General features: G+C 40.2%; 1 protein-coding gene across 2 annotated transcripts in view; it reads left to right on the top strand.

Annotated features, from left to right (window-relative positions):
* lpp (LIM domain containing preferred translocation partner in lipoma) overlaps window positions 1-17,082 on the top strand; it is a 182,406-nt gene that overhangs the window by 89,275 nt on the left and 76,049 nt on the right. For both annotated transcript variants that reach the window (XM_085264092.1, XM_085264093.1), the window contains one exon: window positions 2,557-2,679. In XM_085264092.1, coding sequence (XP_085120218.1) covers window positions 2,557-2,679 — 123 coding nt within the window. The remainder of the gene's footprint in view (window positions 1-2,556; window positions 2,680-17,082) is intronic.

Here is a 17,082-nt window from a genome sequence, read left to right as displayed (position 1 = left end):
CGGGCTGTACCTGTTACTAGAGCAGGGCGATATGACCAAAAATATTTATCACGATATACATTTGAAAATTTGTGACAACGATATAACTGACGATATAATTGACACTAGACAAAATACTTTACAACTCCACAACTTTATTAGTGGGGGAAAAAAAATCAATGTATTTTCACTTAAACAAGCAGCTGTTTTTTTTTTTAATGTGCATTAAAGTTACATAAATATTTAACAGTGCAAATGCAAATTCCTTGCTGACAGTTTAACCAAAAGGCATTTCCAGTGGAAATTGGCTGACATATCCTCAGCATATATAATATCCACAAAACTTAAAAAGAGGTTATACACACACACACACACAATATGGTAATATTATGTTGACGCACAGTACGTATCACTCCGCGAGGCGCCTGCCTACAATAGCCGTAATGCTCCGACAATCCATCAAGCGGTGCGGCTTCGTAGGTTAGCAAAGTCGTACTAAAACATTTGACAGATTTTTGAGCACCGTGTACATAAAATCGTTTCGAGGTCAGTAAACACAACCAGAATTCATACATAAGGCACACGGGATTATAAGGGGCACTGTCGATTGTCAGAAAAATCAAAGGATTGATTTTAAGTGTGCCGTATTTTCCAAAATACGGCCGTCGCTAGCATGCGCTACCACAAATAGTGCTTTGTTGTGTATCTGATGGACAAAAGCCAAACCAGTTCCACACCACTGAACTTGCAGCATTTTTACAAACCAATTCTGGTTCATCTGTTTCATTCAATGATCCGCTTTCGCTCTTCTCATTCTCCGTCGCCAGCATGGTTTTTCCGCCATGTTTCCATGAAAACAAAGGCATGCGCGTTTTACCCATATTCTATCGCATTATTTCATTTTCTTATCTCTGCCCAACATTATACCGGTATTACCGTGAACAGTATGATATGACCCAGCCCTACCTGTTACAACATAACCCACACCCAAGGTGAGTGTTGCTGTGACCACAATGCATGGATTAGAAACACAGATTGCAATTTTCTTGGGCGACTCCACTTTAAGTGTGCCGATCCCGATTTTTGCCAGTTATGGTTTTCTTCCGAATAATATCAATAATAATAATGAGAATCATAACAATAATAATTTACAGGTAAAATTTACAGCGGTTTCCCCTGATGAAAACGTGTACACCTCTCCACCTTTACCTGACAGATTTTATTTTACCTTACCAAACAAAGGCTGATATAAAACTAATGCCAGGTACTTCATAATTTACAGTACAGCGATCCCTCGAGTTACGCTGTAAAAATAACCCACGATAAGTGAAATGTAAAACCCCTGCATGGACATTTTCACAATTTTCTCTCTTGTTTAAATACTCTCAAAGTTCAAACCTTCGTAGAAAAATAAGTCCAGCATTATAGAATGAAACCAAAGGCACTCGCAGGTGACGACGTTTCGTGTGTTTGTTGCGGAGCAGTCACACTGCTAGCGATCAAAGATTTATGTAAGTTTGACAAGCTGAACTCATTTTGTGCTGTACAGGAGACACGGCATGAGATTGACTGACAATGGTCTAGAGCCAATCAGGACGCACAACACAATGCGTTGTTAAAAAAAGAAAAGGATGCAAAATGCACAAAAAAAATCAGTGAAACAGCGAGGCTGCAGAAGTTGAACTGCGATATAGCGAGGGATCACTGTATGTTCATAACTTCACCAAATAAAAGGATATCAACCCGTTGCTCTACTACTTTGATCCATTGCTAATACTGAGGCTGCTGGCTTGTGGCTAGCTCTGAGCTCAGGATCACTTATCATTTGTTGGCTCCTTTAAAATGTCCATGTTAAGCTGGTGATTTAGGTTTGTTGACACAAACATTTTCACTCTGGTCCTCTAATGGGGTTCAGGGTCAAGGCCAAGGAGTGGAAATCGACCAATTCTGGTCCCTGGGTGATCGATTGGTGCATCTGTGGTAGATTTACCATTTGGACAAAGGAAAAAAACAAACTGCCGCTGTGAGAGTATGAAACAGACTACGTGATGCTGATGTTTATATCTATATGCTGGTTTGTTTGCATTTCTCTCCAGTCATGAATGATACTGTTGGAGCACTTAAATACTGAACAACAGTTACTTTACTAAAATGCAGGAAAGAGAGACAACTTCAGGTCTGATCAGACATTTACAGAACATGTGACTACCAAGGAGACCAATCAGATTTGGTGTTGCTTCACTTCACTTTGATTTGTAACTAACTAACTATGGTGTAACTATAGTCTGGGTATGCTGGAGAGTCACCGTATTGCTAACACAAGGCTATAACAGGTGCATAAATCCCTTCTTATGAGGCATGGTGGAAGCAACATTGGGCTCTGAAAGTGCTTCTCATGTTCGGGGAAATCTGCTAACAGATTTGACGATTTTAGAAAGTTTTTGAATAACATGTTTTCAATTTTAATGTAATTTAGAAGTTCAACTAGTGCATATGTTTCAAATGAAACATATGCACCACAGTAGAGTGTGCAAACAGTGAAGGAGTCTGAACACTTTATCGGACGTCTTCTCACAGGTGAAAGGCCATGAAAAGACGCTGGAAGAGAGGCGCTCCAGTCTGGACGCAGAGATCGACTCCCTCACCAGCATACTGGCAGACCTGGAGAGCAGCTCGCCCTACAAGCATCGAAGCACACAAGTACGTAACCTACAAAATGTCATGCAGATGTGAATTTAAGGCTGTGCTTTTCTTGGGCATTTACTGCAGGCCAAAGTTGAAAATGACTTTTACCGTTTTCAGTTTATGCACGACCTGTAAGGAAACATTAGCCTTTTAATATTGTCAAATACATTTTACAGAAACTAAATGTCAGCAGAATTGATGCTTTTACTTCTAATACTTAAAAACCTTAGTAGGGCATGAAGCACGCTGTTATCAAATGCTTTTACTGAAGTATGTGAGTGCAGCCTCTGTTGGCATTCAGTAACACTTATATCCGCACAATAAACGGCACACTTATAGACCTGTAGCTGCTCTCCTGTGAAGTGTGCTAAAAAATGCAAAGAATAATTAAAGTTTTTTAAACTGTTGAATGTTGCAAAATACAAATTAGGTTTCCACATGAAACAGACCTATATATGTTGCATCTTTTTAAAAAAAAAAAATGCAATAATGACAAAATGAGTCTTGACCTATATCATTAGTTGATATTAAATGATATTAACGGCAACTTCAAAAAGTCAAAGCCTTGGGCAGTTCACTAAATTGTTTGACACACAATGAATGTAGGACAAGCGGATAAAAAAACCTTAACCAATTGTGTTTGGCGGAGGAAGGCTCAGTGGGGCTTTGAACACATGCAGATCATTTCTCTAGTGACATATTCGAGCAAAAATGAAATACCTGAAAGGGCGTTCTCTGTGGGGGCCTCATACTCTGTGGATATGTGGCTAAAGCGGAGTTAAAACAAATCTTAAAGGTGTTGCTTTTTCTGTGGATTATTTATAGAATAGTTACCATGTCTGCTTTGTTTCCTTGTACATTTATTCAAGTATTTATATGTAAGTCAATAATTTAAGACTGTGAATTATTGATGTGGGTATTCGTGGGGTCCACTGACCTTTGTGTGAGTTCAGGAAACAATTCTTCAGCGACTTTAAAATGTAAAACGCTTCGGTTTTGGAAACTCACACGAGGCAAAGTTAGGTTTACAAGTAGTCTGAGAAACATGGTATTTTGGGGGACGTGTGCAATGTGAAAAAGCCAAACGAAGACTGAAGATTGCAAGTGTTGACGTCCTTTGGTTAGGTGACTCCTGGCTCTCTGGTTAGAGGGAGAGGGAAGGGTGTACTGCTCACAGAGTTAAAATTATTGCACCACACAGGGGAAACAAAGTGGAGACGGAGAGAAAGGAAGTAAACGCTGCGGTTCTGAAATGATACGCTTTAACGGCAGTAACTAAAATCTGACTTGATGATTTCTAGTATGCTTACTGTTGTGGTGAGCGAGTGTGTTCGTGGGAGCTGATGTGGGGAAACTGTAATAACATGAAATTATGTGCTCATAAAATATGGTGAAATGCTCTTTTTGACAAATCAAATTGACATCTCAGCGTATGTTTTTTTTTTTTAGTACAAACAAGGTAAAAAGACGATTCAGAGTCTGAGCAGATCAGGACGTCTGCAGGTCTCTGTCTTGTCTCTGTCAGGTTTCCGAGAACTCGTCTTTGTAGTACTGGACAAGAATCATGTTTGATAATATTGTATGCTATGTTTCAGTTTTCTTCCAGAGGTGGCACCGGTTTGAACCATTCTGCAAAATTAAATTCTAATTACTTTTTTCATTTAGTTATGCAAAAAGCAAAATTTGCTGTTAAGATAAATAACTGCTGGAGCTCCACAAGTTAACACATTGCAGAAGAGGACGGCATAAATAACAGAACCTTGTTTAAAGGTAAAAAGTGATGAAAAATGAATGAAAACATGGCATTTTGTGGAGAAATCACTATTTTTCTTTCGAGCTGATTTTCTTTTTGGCACGTTTTAAACATGTTGAGTCGATTTGTTGTTGTACATTAAAACTCCATCATCTTATTTCTGATGATTCTATGACACAGTTTGATGCGCGTGCATGCATATGTGTAAAGCAACCTGTGTAAAGTGTAAAGCAACCTGTCCAGCGTGTACCCCGCTTCTCGCCCTAACTCGCAGCCCGACAGCTGATATTACTTTTTTTTTTTTTTTTTAGCTCCAGCTCTCCGTGACCTTGAATTAGATATTTGGAAGAAGATGGATTGATGGAATTTTTTTGGTTAGTTCTGGTAAACTTTTTTAAAGGAGTAGTTTGACATTTTGGTTTCTTTCAGTGGGCTGGCAGCCCATCTGAGTTCCCGCCTAAGACTAAACTCCCTGCTGGTCCTGACCGTGAAATCTTGATAGCCCGTTTTTGCTGTTAACTCTTCTAAAGCTATAAAAACATCTTGAAAAAGAAGTATTGAGTACTATTTTAACTTTTCAACATTGATTGTCATTCTTTGCTGTATGTGACTGATGGTTCTCTCTTGCTGGTTTTAGGGTTAAACAGTTGATGTGGATTGATAGTGTCACTGCCCCATCCCATCCTCTTATTGGTTGAAGTCACAGTGCTGAGGCTGACAACTTCTGTGGCAGAAATTCTGCACTTATTGCCCCCTCCATATCTTTCCATTTAGTGTGCATGGCTCGTGCCAGTTGGCAGGTAGTTTTTCTATGAATTATTAAAGACCATCGATGCTTGTAGTTGTTTTCTGTTGTTGCATAAGTGACTCTGCTTTTTATTTTAAAGAACTTCATTTGCATTTCTGCCAGTCTGCAAGTCAGCTCAAATGTTACTGTTCCAGCTTGCGTTTCTTACAGCGGTTAGCGTGTTCTGGGTTCAAATCCACCGGCTTGCTGAAGCCTTTCTTTGTGGACTTTACCTGTTTGGGTTCTCTCCGGGTTCTTGGGTTTTCTCCCAGACTCTCATGTTTTAGGTCAGGAATTTGACTGTGAATGATGATCTCTCTCTGATAGACTTAAAGGTGTACCAAGGCAGGGGTTGAACTACGTGATGGCACCCTAATCTCCGCTGAGGCAATCAGATGGATTATCTGCAATTGCTTGGAAAAAACAAAACATATATATGTATATGAAAATAATCAGTTAAAAAAAGGGCCTGTCTATACAGAGTTTATAGGGCTTATCAGTGGTTTTTATTAAAAACAATGACTACCTATAATATGTAACTAGAGCCCTTCCACCAACAGAGCTTGTGAATATGTAAGGAACAGGCATGAGTGACATCAGCCTTCTCATCTCATTGTTGCCACCCCCAAAAGAACAAAGTGTGAAGATCCACAGTCTTTTTCTATACTTGGGTGCCATTGCTAACCTGTAAGCATCACAAAGGTAGCTGCTGAAGTTGCTGTTTTTACATAAATCTGCCAATTGGAGCTTTTAATTTATAAATAATTATTTGGGCTAATATTGTGGCATTAAAATAAAGTCACAAAATGAGTCTTTCCACATTAAACACACCTCTGCCTTTGGGCTGATCAGAGATCTGTTTCACCGAAATGACTGGTGAAAGCCATTCCCTGGTATATGAAAGTTGGCAACTTGCTGTAAAATACTCAGATTTCCTGAAATGTGAAAGCAGACATTTTAACAGTGGAGTTAACAGTATAACTATTTTCTCTATTCTTCTGTGTAAAGCTGTACAGTATACAAGAGCTGACCTTCAGACTGCAGCCCTACAATATACTGTTTATAGTCTACGTGCTGTTAGCTGTCAGTGTTACAAGGTCATGAATTTTAACAGTGTGGAGAACACAAAGCATCTGTGTTTCCTTTATTCTCTTTGTCTTTCTTATAAACACATAAGGATTTCTATTCATACTTACAATGCACGGGTGCCCACACGTACACGTGTAATAAAAGGAAGCACATCTCTGGGATGTGAAGCTTCTAGCTGCTGGCCTTTTTTTTACTAAATAAAATATATGATAAGTGCATACCTTTCCTGAAGAGAAAAACTGTGCAGTGTGTATTAACAGGGGTCTGAAAGCTTTTGTCAACATGACTTGAAAAATTGATGTGCGCCTCTACAGCTCTGTTAGAGGCCAGCTTCCCAATGTCGTACTAACTAATATGTGTCTGTCGTGTTGGTTCTACCTGTGAGGGTCAGATGTGATCTGCGCATTTATTTTGATCATAATCTGCTGCGAGATTTCGGGGTTATGGGTGGGAAGCCACACCACCTGTGTCTCAGCAGAGTGCGCATACGTTCTGTGACATGTATTAATAATGAAACGTTTCACGTCGGACGTTTTCCAACATCTCTTTGCTACCATGATGCCCTTTTGCGGTTGCCGTGTAAAAGATTTGGCTTTCTATTTGATTGTTTATTTTCCAGAGATACCAGCACTCTGCAATGCACGCACATGTGCACCCACACACACACACACACACACACACACACAGACAGTTACTTTCTACTCAGCTGATGCTGATTCTAGCTGATTAACTCAGGTTGACCTTTTCCCCTACCCAGCTGCTCCTGTCAGTCCATGCTCAGGCTCTTTCAATGCATTATGTACAACATAACACTGGTGTATGTGTGTGCGTGTGTGTGTGTTTAATGGGCCAGGTTTCGTCCTCCAGCATCGGTACAACTGCTGCACAGTAATCTTCCACTTGTATAAGCAAAAGAGCAACGAGTGCTCTTGATTTAAGCTTTCTGTGCACAGGCAATCACACAGCCAGCACTCCAAAATCAATAGACCACCCGGCGCTCTGCCTTCAAGCTTCTAGGAGAGGACTCTTCCCTCCCGACGGAAAATTTGGAATCAGAGAGGGGACCTTATGTGTGCTCGCCTCCCAGATGAAATTGAAATGGACGTTGCTGCTCATTCATAAAAATCTAAGTAGCATTCCTGCGAACATTCAGCCGGCACTGATGCTTCACAGACATCAAAACAATTTTGTTTGCTTTAGTTGGTATTCTCTGTGGCATAACAGTGGGTAATGAAATGTGATCATTATATAATTCCCATTTGTTCTCTCTCCAGTTCCACCTTAGATGCCATTTGTTATTTGACACAGTTAACTAAGTTTGTGCTGCAGTTTGCTTGCTTTATCCTGTGACAGCAGAAATTAAGGAAACGCTGATAATAATGTTTCGGCCTTTATCGAGTTAGTGGTTTCTGTTATTCCTGGTGAAATCAAAAGCATCTTAATGTTATTAAAAGAGAATTTCTTTAATCTTCTTTCACTGATTTGTTGCTTTAAATGTCATTTTGTTTATTAGAAATAATTTCTATTTTTCTTCTTCACTTCTGAAAAATGTAAACTGCAGCCAACAAAGTGATAAAATGAATATTTTTACTGTTTAAATCTGATCAGTTTACACCTTTGCTATTCTTGCGGTGACAGGACAAAGTGTCTTCTGTCCAAAAATAGGTACCGGTATGTACTGCAGTCAGACATCATGCAGTTGCTCTTGTAACACCAGCGTGCTGCTTTGTAGAACCAAACAGATGTCATATTTTATTATACAACAGGTTTTTTGCCTTCCAGAGCTCTCTAACAAGGTTACAATCACTGACATAAAATCTATAGCAGCAAAGCATCCTTGTAAATGAATTTAATTTATCTTTACTCATAAGATTGGAGCCTTCCATGTAATATACTCATAATACAGACACACTGTCCTCTGTGGGCATGACTGTCAGGCTGTACATTAAGCTAAAAGAGGCTATGCTGTTCAAATGAATTTTTTTTTGCATATACACACTTCAAGCCATTTTTGACATTTCCAATTGTAAGTGGTGGGCTCGACATTTACTTTCAGATAGCTGCTGTTTTGTTTTTTTTCTTGTTTCCTGCTGTTTTTTTCTTTTTAAAGTTAAATATTTTAGCTTAAATCAGAAACACGAAAATTAAAAATTTTGTTTTTCTTTTTTCTCTCCTCGAAACACCTCATTGCTGAACTGCAATAGCTTCATGGTCCACTGAGGGACCACAGCCCACATTTTAAGAATTACTGTTCTAAGTGAAATGTTCAGGGACATCTAAAACTGCCAAAATATATATCTAAAAACAAAATACGTAACAAAGAATAAAAGATGTTAAACTTTAAGGCCCAAGAGTCGTGTTGTCGTCTGACCTCCACTGTTTGAAACCACTAAAAGTATATAAAGATGCAGCATTCTAAAGTCAGTTTGTTAAATTCATTTCCACCTAGATATTCTACAAAGTGCACAGCGGAAGCGCTTAGGAACCACAACTGCTCATGAAGTTACAGCGCGAGGTTGCCGTGTGCTGAGTCATAGATGTAGCGTGTGCTCTGCTGACTCAATAACTGAGGAGCTCCAAACCTCCTCTGGCATCAACATCAGCACAAAAACTGTGAGCCAGGAGCTTCACAGCATAGGTTTCCATGTCTGAGCAGCTCCTGTAGGTCTAATGTGTTGGTGGCCCAGTACTTTTGTCCATATAGTGTAGCGGGGCGACCGTGGCTCAGGGGGTTGGGAAGCTATCTGTAACCGGAAGGTCGCCGGTTCGATCCCTGGGCTCTCTGTCCTGGTTGTTGTGTCCTTGGGCAAGACACTTTACCCTCCCGCCCACTGGTGTTGGCCAGAGGGGCCGATGGCGCAATATGGCAGCCTCGCTTCTGTCAGTCTGCCCCAGGGCAGCTGTGGCTACAACTGTAGCTGCCTCCACCAGTGTATGAATGCGAGAGTGAATGAATAGTGGCATTGTAAAGCGCTTTGGGTGCCTTGAAAAGCGCTATATAAATCCAATCCATTATTATTATTATTAGCTTACTGGAACCACTGATCTTCCCCCAAATTTGCCAGTGTTATCTGCTTCAGTTACCCGCTTTGTTAGCACAAAGTAACTATCAACTAGGCCCCTTATAATGAATTGCGCTTGGGTATTGCACCATACCGAGCTCTTGCTGGAAGTTAGAGACAGGATGAGTATGAAAACCTAGGGCAAGCCCATTCAAATGGCAGCCCGCGGGCCACATGCGGCCCAGAAGCAACCTGCGAGTTGCCGCATGTGGTCCTGGCAGAAACACAGAGAAAACACAAAAAATTAATTAATTTAAAAAAATTTAAGATTCCTACAGCGTAGTGTAGACTGTGAATGCAACACTCCTAGTAGCCTAGCAATATTTAACCCACAATGTACCGTGATGTAAACATATCAAACTATCATCGTAATGTATGATGCAACAACTGCATGTCTTTCTCAGTCCAAAAGCGTAAAATTGACAATTAAAACCTTCGGTTTAACCCTGCCTGGACTGACAAATACGTATTCATTTTAACGCCAAATCCAAATGCCAAACCTATGTGTTTAATTTGCAGTGAGTGTGTTGCGGTACTTACGAAGGCACCACAATGACAAACACCAGACTTCCTGCACAAACCTTCCAGAGCAATCTCAGGAGAGGGCTGCAAAAGTACAGTTTAATTGCGAGTTTAATAATCTTACAACTGGATTTGTACTACCATGAGGGTCCTGTACAGCCCAAGAGAGCTGCAGCAGCTTCCCTTCTTGTTTGCTGGATCTTGGCGAAGAAGAGCAAGCCTTTCACAGATTCTGAAACGGTGAAATACTGCATGCTGGCCGTGGTGGATGCGGTGATAAGTGACGAAAAAATTAAAGTCAGTGTGATATCTGCTATTAAAAACGTACCCCTGTCAGACAGTTCAAATATTCATAGAGTTGAAGTTCTGGCTTGAAATGCTGTTACATGACCTGAAGAAAACTGATGTAATGTCAGGATGGCAGAAGGTGGGTTCACAGACAGAACTGATAATGCACAGTTGTGCATATATGTCCATTTCTTCGATGGCAAATTGCTCGGTTTACTACCGTTAGAGGGACACACAGCTGGCGAAATAATGTTTGAGAAGATTTCAGGGTTTTTTGAGGAAAATGGTCTGATATGAAGCGTGACGGATATACTAGTGACGGATGGGGTCCATCCATGGGAGGAAAAGTGAGTGGTCAGCAAAATATTTATTTTAATTTGAAAGGGAATTATCGAAATGTTTTTTTGTTATTGTTTGAAATGTGCAAAAAAAAAAAGTTTGGTTATAGCTCCCTTTTTTTTAAATGGACCTTTTGGTGTGAATTTGTGAGAGGTCACCAGATTTACAGGGGGAAAAAGAATAAAAAATTACTTGTTTTTCAATACAGTTTGAAATTGATTATGATCTGCTGCTTACTGGCTGCAAAAAAAATATCTGGCCCAGTTAAATTCCCCGGTTTGAAAATCTGGCCCAACTAACTTTTTAGTTGAATAGCCATGACCTACGGTGTTAGCCCAGGTGGAGCTGCTGGGGGTGCAGATCTTTATGGTAAACCTTATTTGTGCAGCATTAATTTAAAAAATGATCACCTACACACTATTTAGATTTAAAGAATGAAATTGCTGCTTTTTGAATACAGCAAGCAGCCACCACCGGGCCACCTTTTTGCGCTCCATCACTGCCTTACTGCTTGTTCGAAACCTTGTTTGAATCTTTAATAACTGTTTTTATTTGGCACGGTGATCGGAGGAAACACAGGAGAGTGTGTTCATGCTAAGTCCTGCAAGTGAAATGCACTGAAATCTGAGCCCAACCAGCCCTGCTAATATGCAGCGTAGGCCTGTCTAAGCACATCAGATCTGTTGTGGGGGAGTTAACAAGGAGGCCCAGATGAGTGTCAAAACAGTGTGCTTATCAAGCACCAGAGCAGCACCACTGCTTTGGTGGAGGCTGCAGAAGCTTCTCCTGTAACCTCTAATTCACACTGACCTGTGGTGCATTTCTAGTAATCAGATGAATCAGCAGCCCTCCTACTGAGATTCTTCAACATCCAGTTTATTTTGTAAACTGTCAGAAGAAAGCAGAATATTTCAACTCTCATGGGTGCCTTGACATCAAAGCTAAATATGGTGGATGGATATAAGAATAAATGTATAACTTTCTCGTCTTAAGGATATTTTAAAATCCACATATCTGCACTCTGTCAAATCTGATTTATTTGGTGTATCTGCTCACACTGATTGCATTCACAGGCAGAGATTGATAGATTTGGTGCCCTGCTGTTGGCTGACTATAGAGAGCATATTCTGCTACTATGCACAGACACAAGGGAAAATACAGAAGCAAAAAGTGTCACCTAGTCCGCCAACAGCAGGCAGTAATTACTGTAGTTGTTTCTAATCCCTGTTACATGCTGTAAAATGTAAAATGTGTTGACTTTCGGAATAGGAAATGTCATATCTGAAGCTCAAAGACATTTCATTTGAGTCCTATTTTAATATGAAAGAACTTCAAACAAATAGTCTGCAAACATGTTTTTTCTTTTTGAGGAGAAATGTGTACACAGCACTAATGTACTTTACTCGTTAGCCACTGTATAACCAATTAAGTAACCAGTCCCCTCCCCCCCAAAATAAGCAGTGACATTTTTGTCCCAATTAAATTCTAATGTGCTTTCTCCATTAAAGCAGCAGCAGCATCTCGTTCTGATCTGATTCAGTCTGTTATGATAAGATTTAAGTTGAAATTAAAAAGCTCTCCCCGTCTGATGGCTCCACTCGCTGTGAAACAATAATGTGCAACGCGATGAATAAAATATTGAAAGCCCGGGCTCACTAAATGACATACACTTGCCCCCATAGTAAACTTCCCCAGTTCTGCCATGCTGCATCAGGAGGCGTTTGATGGTGTCTTGGTGTGCGGTGCTTTAACTGAGGTAGCATCTTTCCAGATGGATTCAAAGAGGGGGAGATGCTCAGCTGTTACTAGGCTGCCCTCTGGCAGTGCCACAGCTTCTGGGAGCAAGGTTGTGCGACTCACTTACACTCATGGTTCCACCTCAATTAAAAACCAGTCAGCGAAGCGGTTTCTTTGTTTCCACGCATGCAGGGAACTTTAGCGTGCAAATGTTGGTGCTGTCTGGAACGATGACTGCTGATCATGGTGGTGCCTTTCAGAAAAGAGAAATGACTGGACCCTGGACTTGTTTTCTGTCACCCGATAAGTTGAGGGCTCTCTGACTTATGCTGTTAGCGCTCTTCACTTCTCTCGACAGAAGTTTGTTTGATCTACATGTTGAGTATCGTCCCCAGAAAGTGGAGCACACAGTTTTGTGGGTTTAAAAGGTTTCCACCAGTGTTTTATTATCCCAGTGGTTCAATGGGTTTAGGCTCACACCCCACTGGTCCTAAACATCAGGATTTTTTATTTATTTATAGACAATATATGCAACCATAATGTTTTTTTTAATGTACTTTATTATCCTACCACTACTGCTATCTGTTTTCATGCACCAGCTTATATGAGAACATAAAATAAGACAATAAAAAATCAAAGCAAATGTTGGGGCTTAATCATAATGAAGTCATAGGTATATATACCTATACACTACTTTGTATAGGTATATATGCTAGAAGTAGTTGCTGGGTCTTTGGTTAAACACTTTATTGTACTGTATAGCTGCAAGCAATGGCTTGTTCAGAAGAGGCACCTTTTAGATTACTCCTTCACTAGAATATACAGTATATAATGTTTGGAAGCCAGTTTCCAGTTTTTACAGTTTTCAGCTGCATAGTGCATAATTGCATAGTTTGTCTGTCCGGGTATGTTAAGCTAGCAGCCTGGAGGGCACTCACAACCATCTAAATTATCAGTCATGTAAAGTATGAACGTGGATTAATGAATAAAAGTAACTTAAGGTCAAAACATTATCTGAACTGTCACTACCAATTTCTTCCTTGGGATAGGCTCCCAAGGAGATGGTTTAAGAACAAGTCAGGGTTTTAAAATGCTAATAAAGTAGTCATACGTGTGACTATCTTCACTATCTTTCACCTGATTGCATTTGTGTAAAACTGTTCTACCTGTCCCATTGAAGCTGTTTATATATGTATATTTAATACAGAAAATAAGCAAAAACAAATACAGTAGGTCCACAATAAAAGACAAGCTCAAGCCAATTTTACATTTGCTGTAATTTTATGCAGTATTATGTGCTTTTATGTGTGCCCTATTTCTCCAACTGCCCCACACAGAAAAAGCGTTTTTATTTAAAAAGCTGGCAGGTACAGTATGTTTCATCTCTTTGGCTAACACTGTGTGAAATCCCAAATAGAAAGGCACCGTCACTCATCCGAAAAAGCCACAGCGCTGCATTGTTCTGCTTGCGTTTTTTTTTCTCATTGTCAGATATCCTGATGTCTCTATAATAAGTTGTCATGTCCATACAAAACAGATGAGCATTATTGAAGTGTGCTGACAGTTCAGCTAAAGTCGAGCGCTTGAAATGCTGCTGAGATGGATCTTACCACATGAGTGCCCTAAGGAGGCCTTACTTCACACTGTGCCAGTCAAGCCATACTGTGACGCTCCCATCTCTCAACAGGCAGAGCATTGCGTCTGGCACTCACTGTCACAACATGGCAGAATGATAGGCTCGCGCTGCTTGCTCCCAAATCTCCCACTGATCGTGGCGTCTGCTGAGCGATCTCAGAAAATATCGACTATAGACCTCTGCGGTGGTACCTCGGCTCCTTGAGAGTGTGATAGGGTTTATGACCTTTCCTCAGCTCCTCTTGTTAGGCTCAAACTCTGGAGGCATCTTATGGGAATTTGTATAATCCCCTCAGGTGTGCTGTTCATCCTTTCCACATTTAGTTGCTTTTGAGGTGCCAGAACAATAACAAATCAATGCTATATTAATAAATGTGTCAGAATATTGTAAGAAACACAAGATCCGAAACATTAATTCTGTCATTGGGGGTGTTTGTGACTCTTCTGCCCTTTACGTCTTTTAACTGTGACCACAGTGGCAAACTTGGCTCTAAATTTTCATTGAGGAACACTTACAATAGAGTGCATGTAGTGACACTATAGTAGCAAAAAGGTCAGTCAGAGTGAACGCGAGTAGCTGGCTGCTGTTATGCCTTTAAGGACAAATTGTAGCCAAACAAATGTGCGTTTTACACATAAGCAGTTCAAGCTGTGAGGACAAAATGTTTTTCTGCTCAGAGGTGACAGCTCAGTAATATTAGCCTCAGTTGTTTCCAGCTTGTGCCGCTGTCACTGGTCATGACACTGGTATGTATGCTAGCCAGCCTCTTATTCCTTATTAAAGGTCAAGGCTGTAGGCAACTATTTTTTGCAATGGATATTTTGCTCTTCGGGGCTCCGACACAGTGTGCGATTGTTCTTCAGCTCATCTCCCCGAGCTGATCGGACTGTATCGAGACGATGCTCCAGTGCTGTAATTATAGGGTTTCTTGGTGTCTAAGATTTTCCTCTGTTTGTTTTATACACTGCAATTCTCTTTGATTGCTTTGCTGCAGTATGGAACAATGATGTCGCCACAGTGCCGGTGGCACCCATTGACCTTAAGGTCAATCTGGCAGCAGGTTCTGAATTTTGACAGGGGCAGCCAACTGTGGAGAGAGGCGCATGCCTTCAGGCGCTCTGTGTGTTCCGTCAATGTTCGTTAGTCAAATAAACTGTGTAGTATCACCCCTTTGTCTTTTATTAACAGGGTGAACCAATGACAAATTTACTTAGAGCCAGGAAGCTGTGACAGTGTGTGTAACCTGCCTCTTTACATCATCGAATACCAATGCTAAAAGGCTTACCGTCAACTGCTGTCATCGCGCATTATCTGTATACCCCATAACACGTGCAAGCTTACAGTACACAAGCGAGCGCACGCAGCTTCTAAGACAGCCATCTCTGGGATTGATGACATCGACACACTGTAAGCGATGGACGTTTTCAACAGCCGAATATTTCTCCCGAAGCGGGAGAGGTCACAAGTGCACAAAGAGCTCATTACAGAGATGAGTCAGAGATGTGTGGTGAGAGGCTGGCCTGTAGTTCTGCAGGAGGTGAATGAAACAATTAGTTTCTGCTGTGCGAGAGCTACAAAACACACATTTCCCTCTTTTGTAAAGATAGCCTGCAGAAGTGCCACGATCGGTAACTTTTCACACAGTATTCCCGAAAATGATTTTTCAGTTGCATCAGTGAGTAATACGCCCTACTTTGTATGATGTTGTTACATCATCCTAGAAATATTACATACTTTTCCCCCTGAAACCTAGTTTTTTAGGGGATTACATAACCATGAATTTTGAAACATGGACTTAATGTTCAACTACAACATCTCTAGGTTGTCTTGGTGGTAAGAGCATAGATTCTCCATGTCCTGTACATCTTACAGCTGCCTGTATGTCTGTGTGCATTTCAAAAGTGTTTGTACAGGAGCTCCACAGACTGATATTAGTTACTGTAAATGGGAAAATAGAAAAGAAAACCGTTCCTTAACCTTAAAAATAGAAGTGTGGCTGTATTATATTAATCCAAATTTCATACAACACAGTAGGAATGCTGTCGTTTGAGAATCTCCATAAACTGCAAGTTGAATTTGTTTATTAGGATTACTGTTGTAAACACCTTTGCACATAAAAATGCATCACCAGATGATAATAATGTATTTTTTCCTGTTTGTTTCTTTTAATTATTGACTAAAGATAAAATGATAAATCATCTAGATTGCTAGGTCAGTTCACACCCCATATATTTGCTGTATGCCTTTATAAAAACATAGTTAACCCTCAGTCTAGGGCTGTGCGATATGACCAAAATCTCATATCCCGATATAAGACATCTATCGTCCCGATAACGATATAAATCACAAAAATTTTACATTTTCTGTAAATTCTGTGAATCTCGGGCAGCTCGACTTGCGTGAAGTGTTTCAAGCTGGGCATCATGTAGCTGGAGTCGAGTGTTTTAACCGATGCATGAAACTATACATTTTTAGACATAAGTTGTAACGGCCGCCGTTTTCTTTGTGAGTATTTATTACACGGCGTGCTGTGGGGAAAAGCCTGTTCTAACGTTTGAGTCTAAGGTTTATTTTTTAGCACCTGGCGGCTTTTTTTTTTTTTTTTACTTCTCATCCGTAAATAATCTGCTCTTTCACGTGATTCAGTTTATTTTGAAAAGTCTCAACAGGATCTTGAGCTTTATTGTGAAAAGTTTATGTGGAAAATAAATAAGCGGACACGCGAGGGTTTTACCGTCGTTGTTGCTAACGACAACGCATAAAAACAGACGCTTGTCCGTCTGTAGTGTGGTTATATTAAATATAAGAGAAAGAGAGAACTTTAAGAAATTAATATAGCCACTACAGTGACCATCAAAACGATGAAAAAATATTGCCGTAAACAGCTTATTTTGCGACACCACAAAACAAACGATAGCATAAAATGAAACGATAGACGTTTTTATATCGTCATCTGATATATATTGTTATATCAAACAGCCCTACCTCAGTCCATTAATCATTTAATCATTGTCTTTTAAACTGCTGCATGTCTGTTCAGACAGCTGTTCCTTTAGGACATGCATGTGAATGACTATCTTCAATCATTGAAAGCTACTACGAGAATGTATTTATTTATATTAAAATGTACACATTAGCTGCTTACTTGCCAGGTTTTGAACGTGTAGACACAAGGATCTAATATTTAGAGCAAGTGCTTGGTTAA

Source organism: Mchenga conophoros, linkage group LG23, assembly GCF_057382185.1.
Source record: "Mchenga conophoros isolate Kocher_MC1m ecotype Shallow Benthic linkage group LG23, M_conophoros_male_GT1.1, whole genome shotgun sequence".
NCBI lineage: Eukaryota > Metazoa > Chordata > Actinopteri > Cichliformes > Cichlidae > Mchenga > Mchenga conophoros.
Note: the sequence above shows the minus strand (reverse complement) of the source record. Positions and strands in the feature narration are given on the sequence as shown.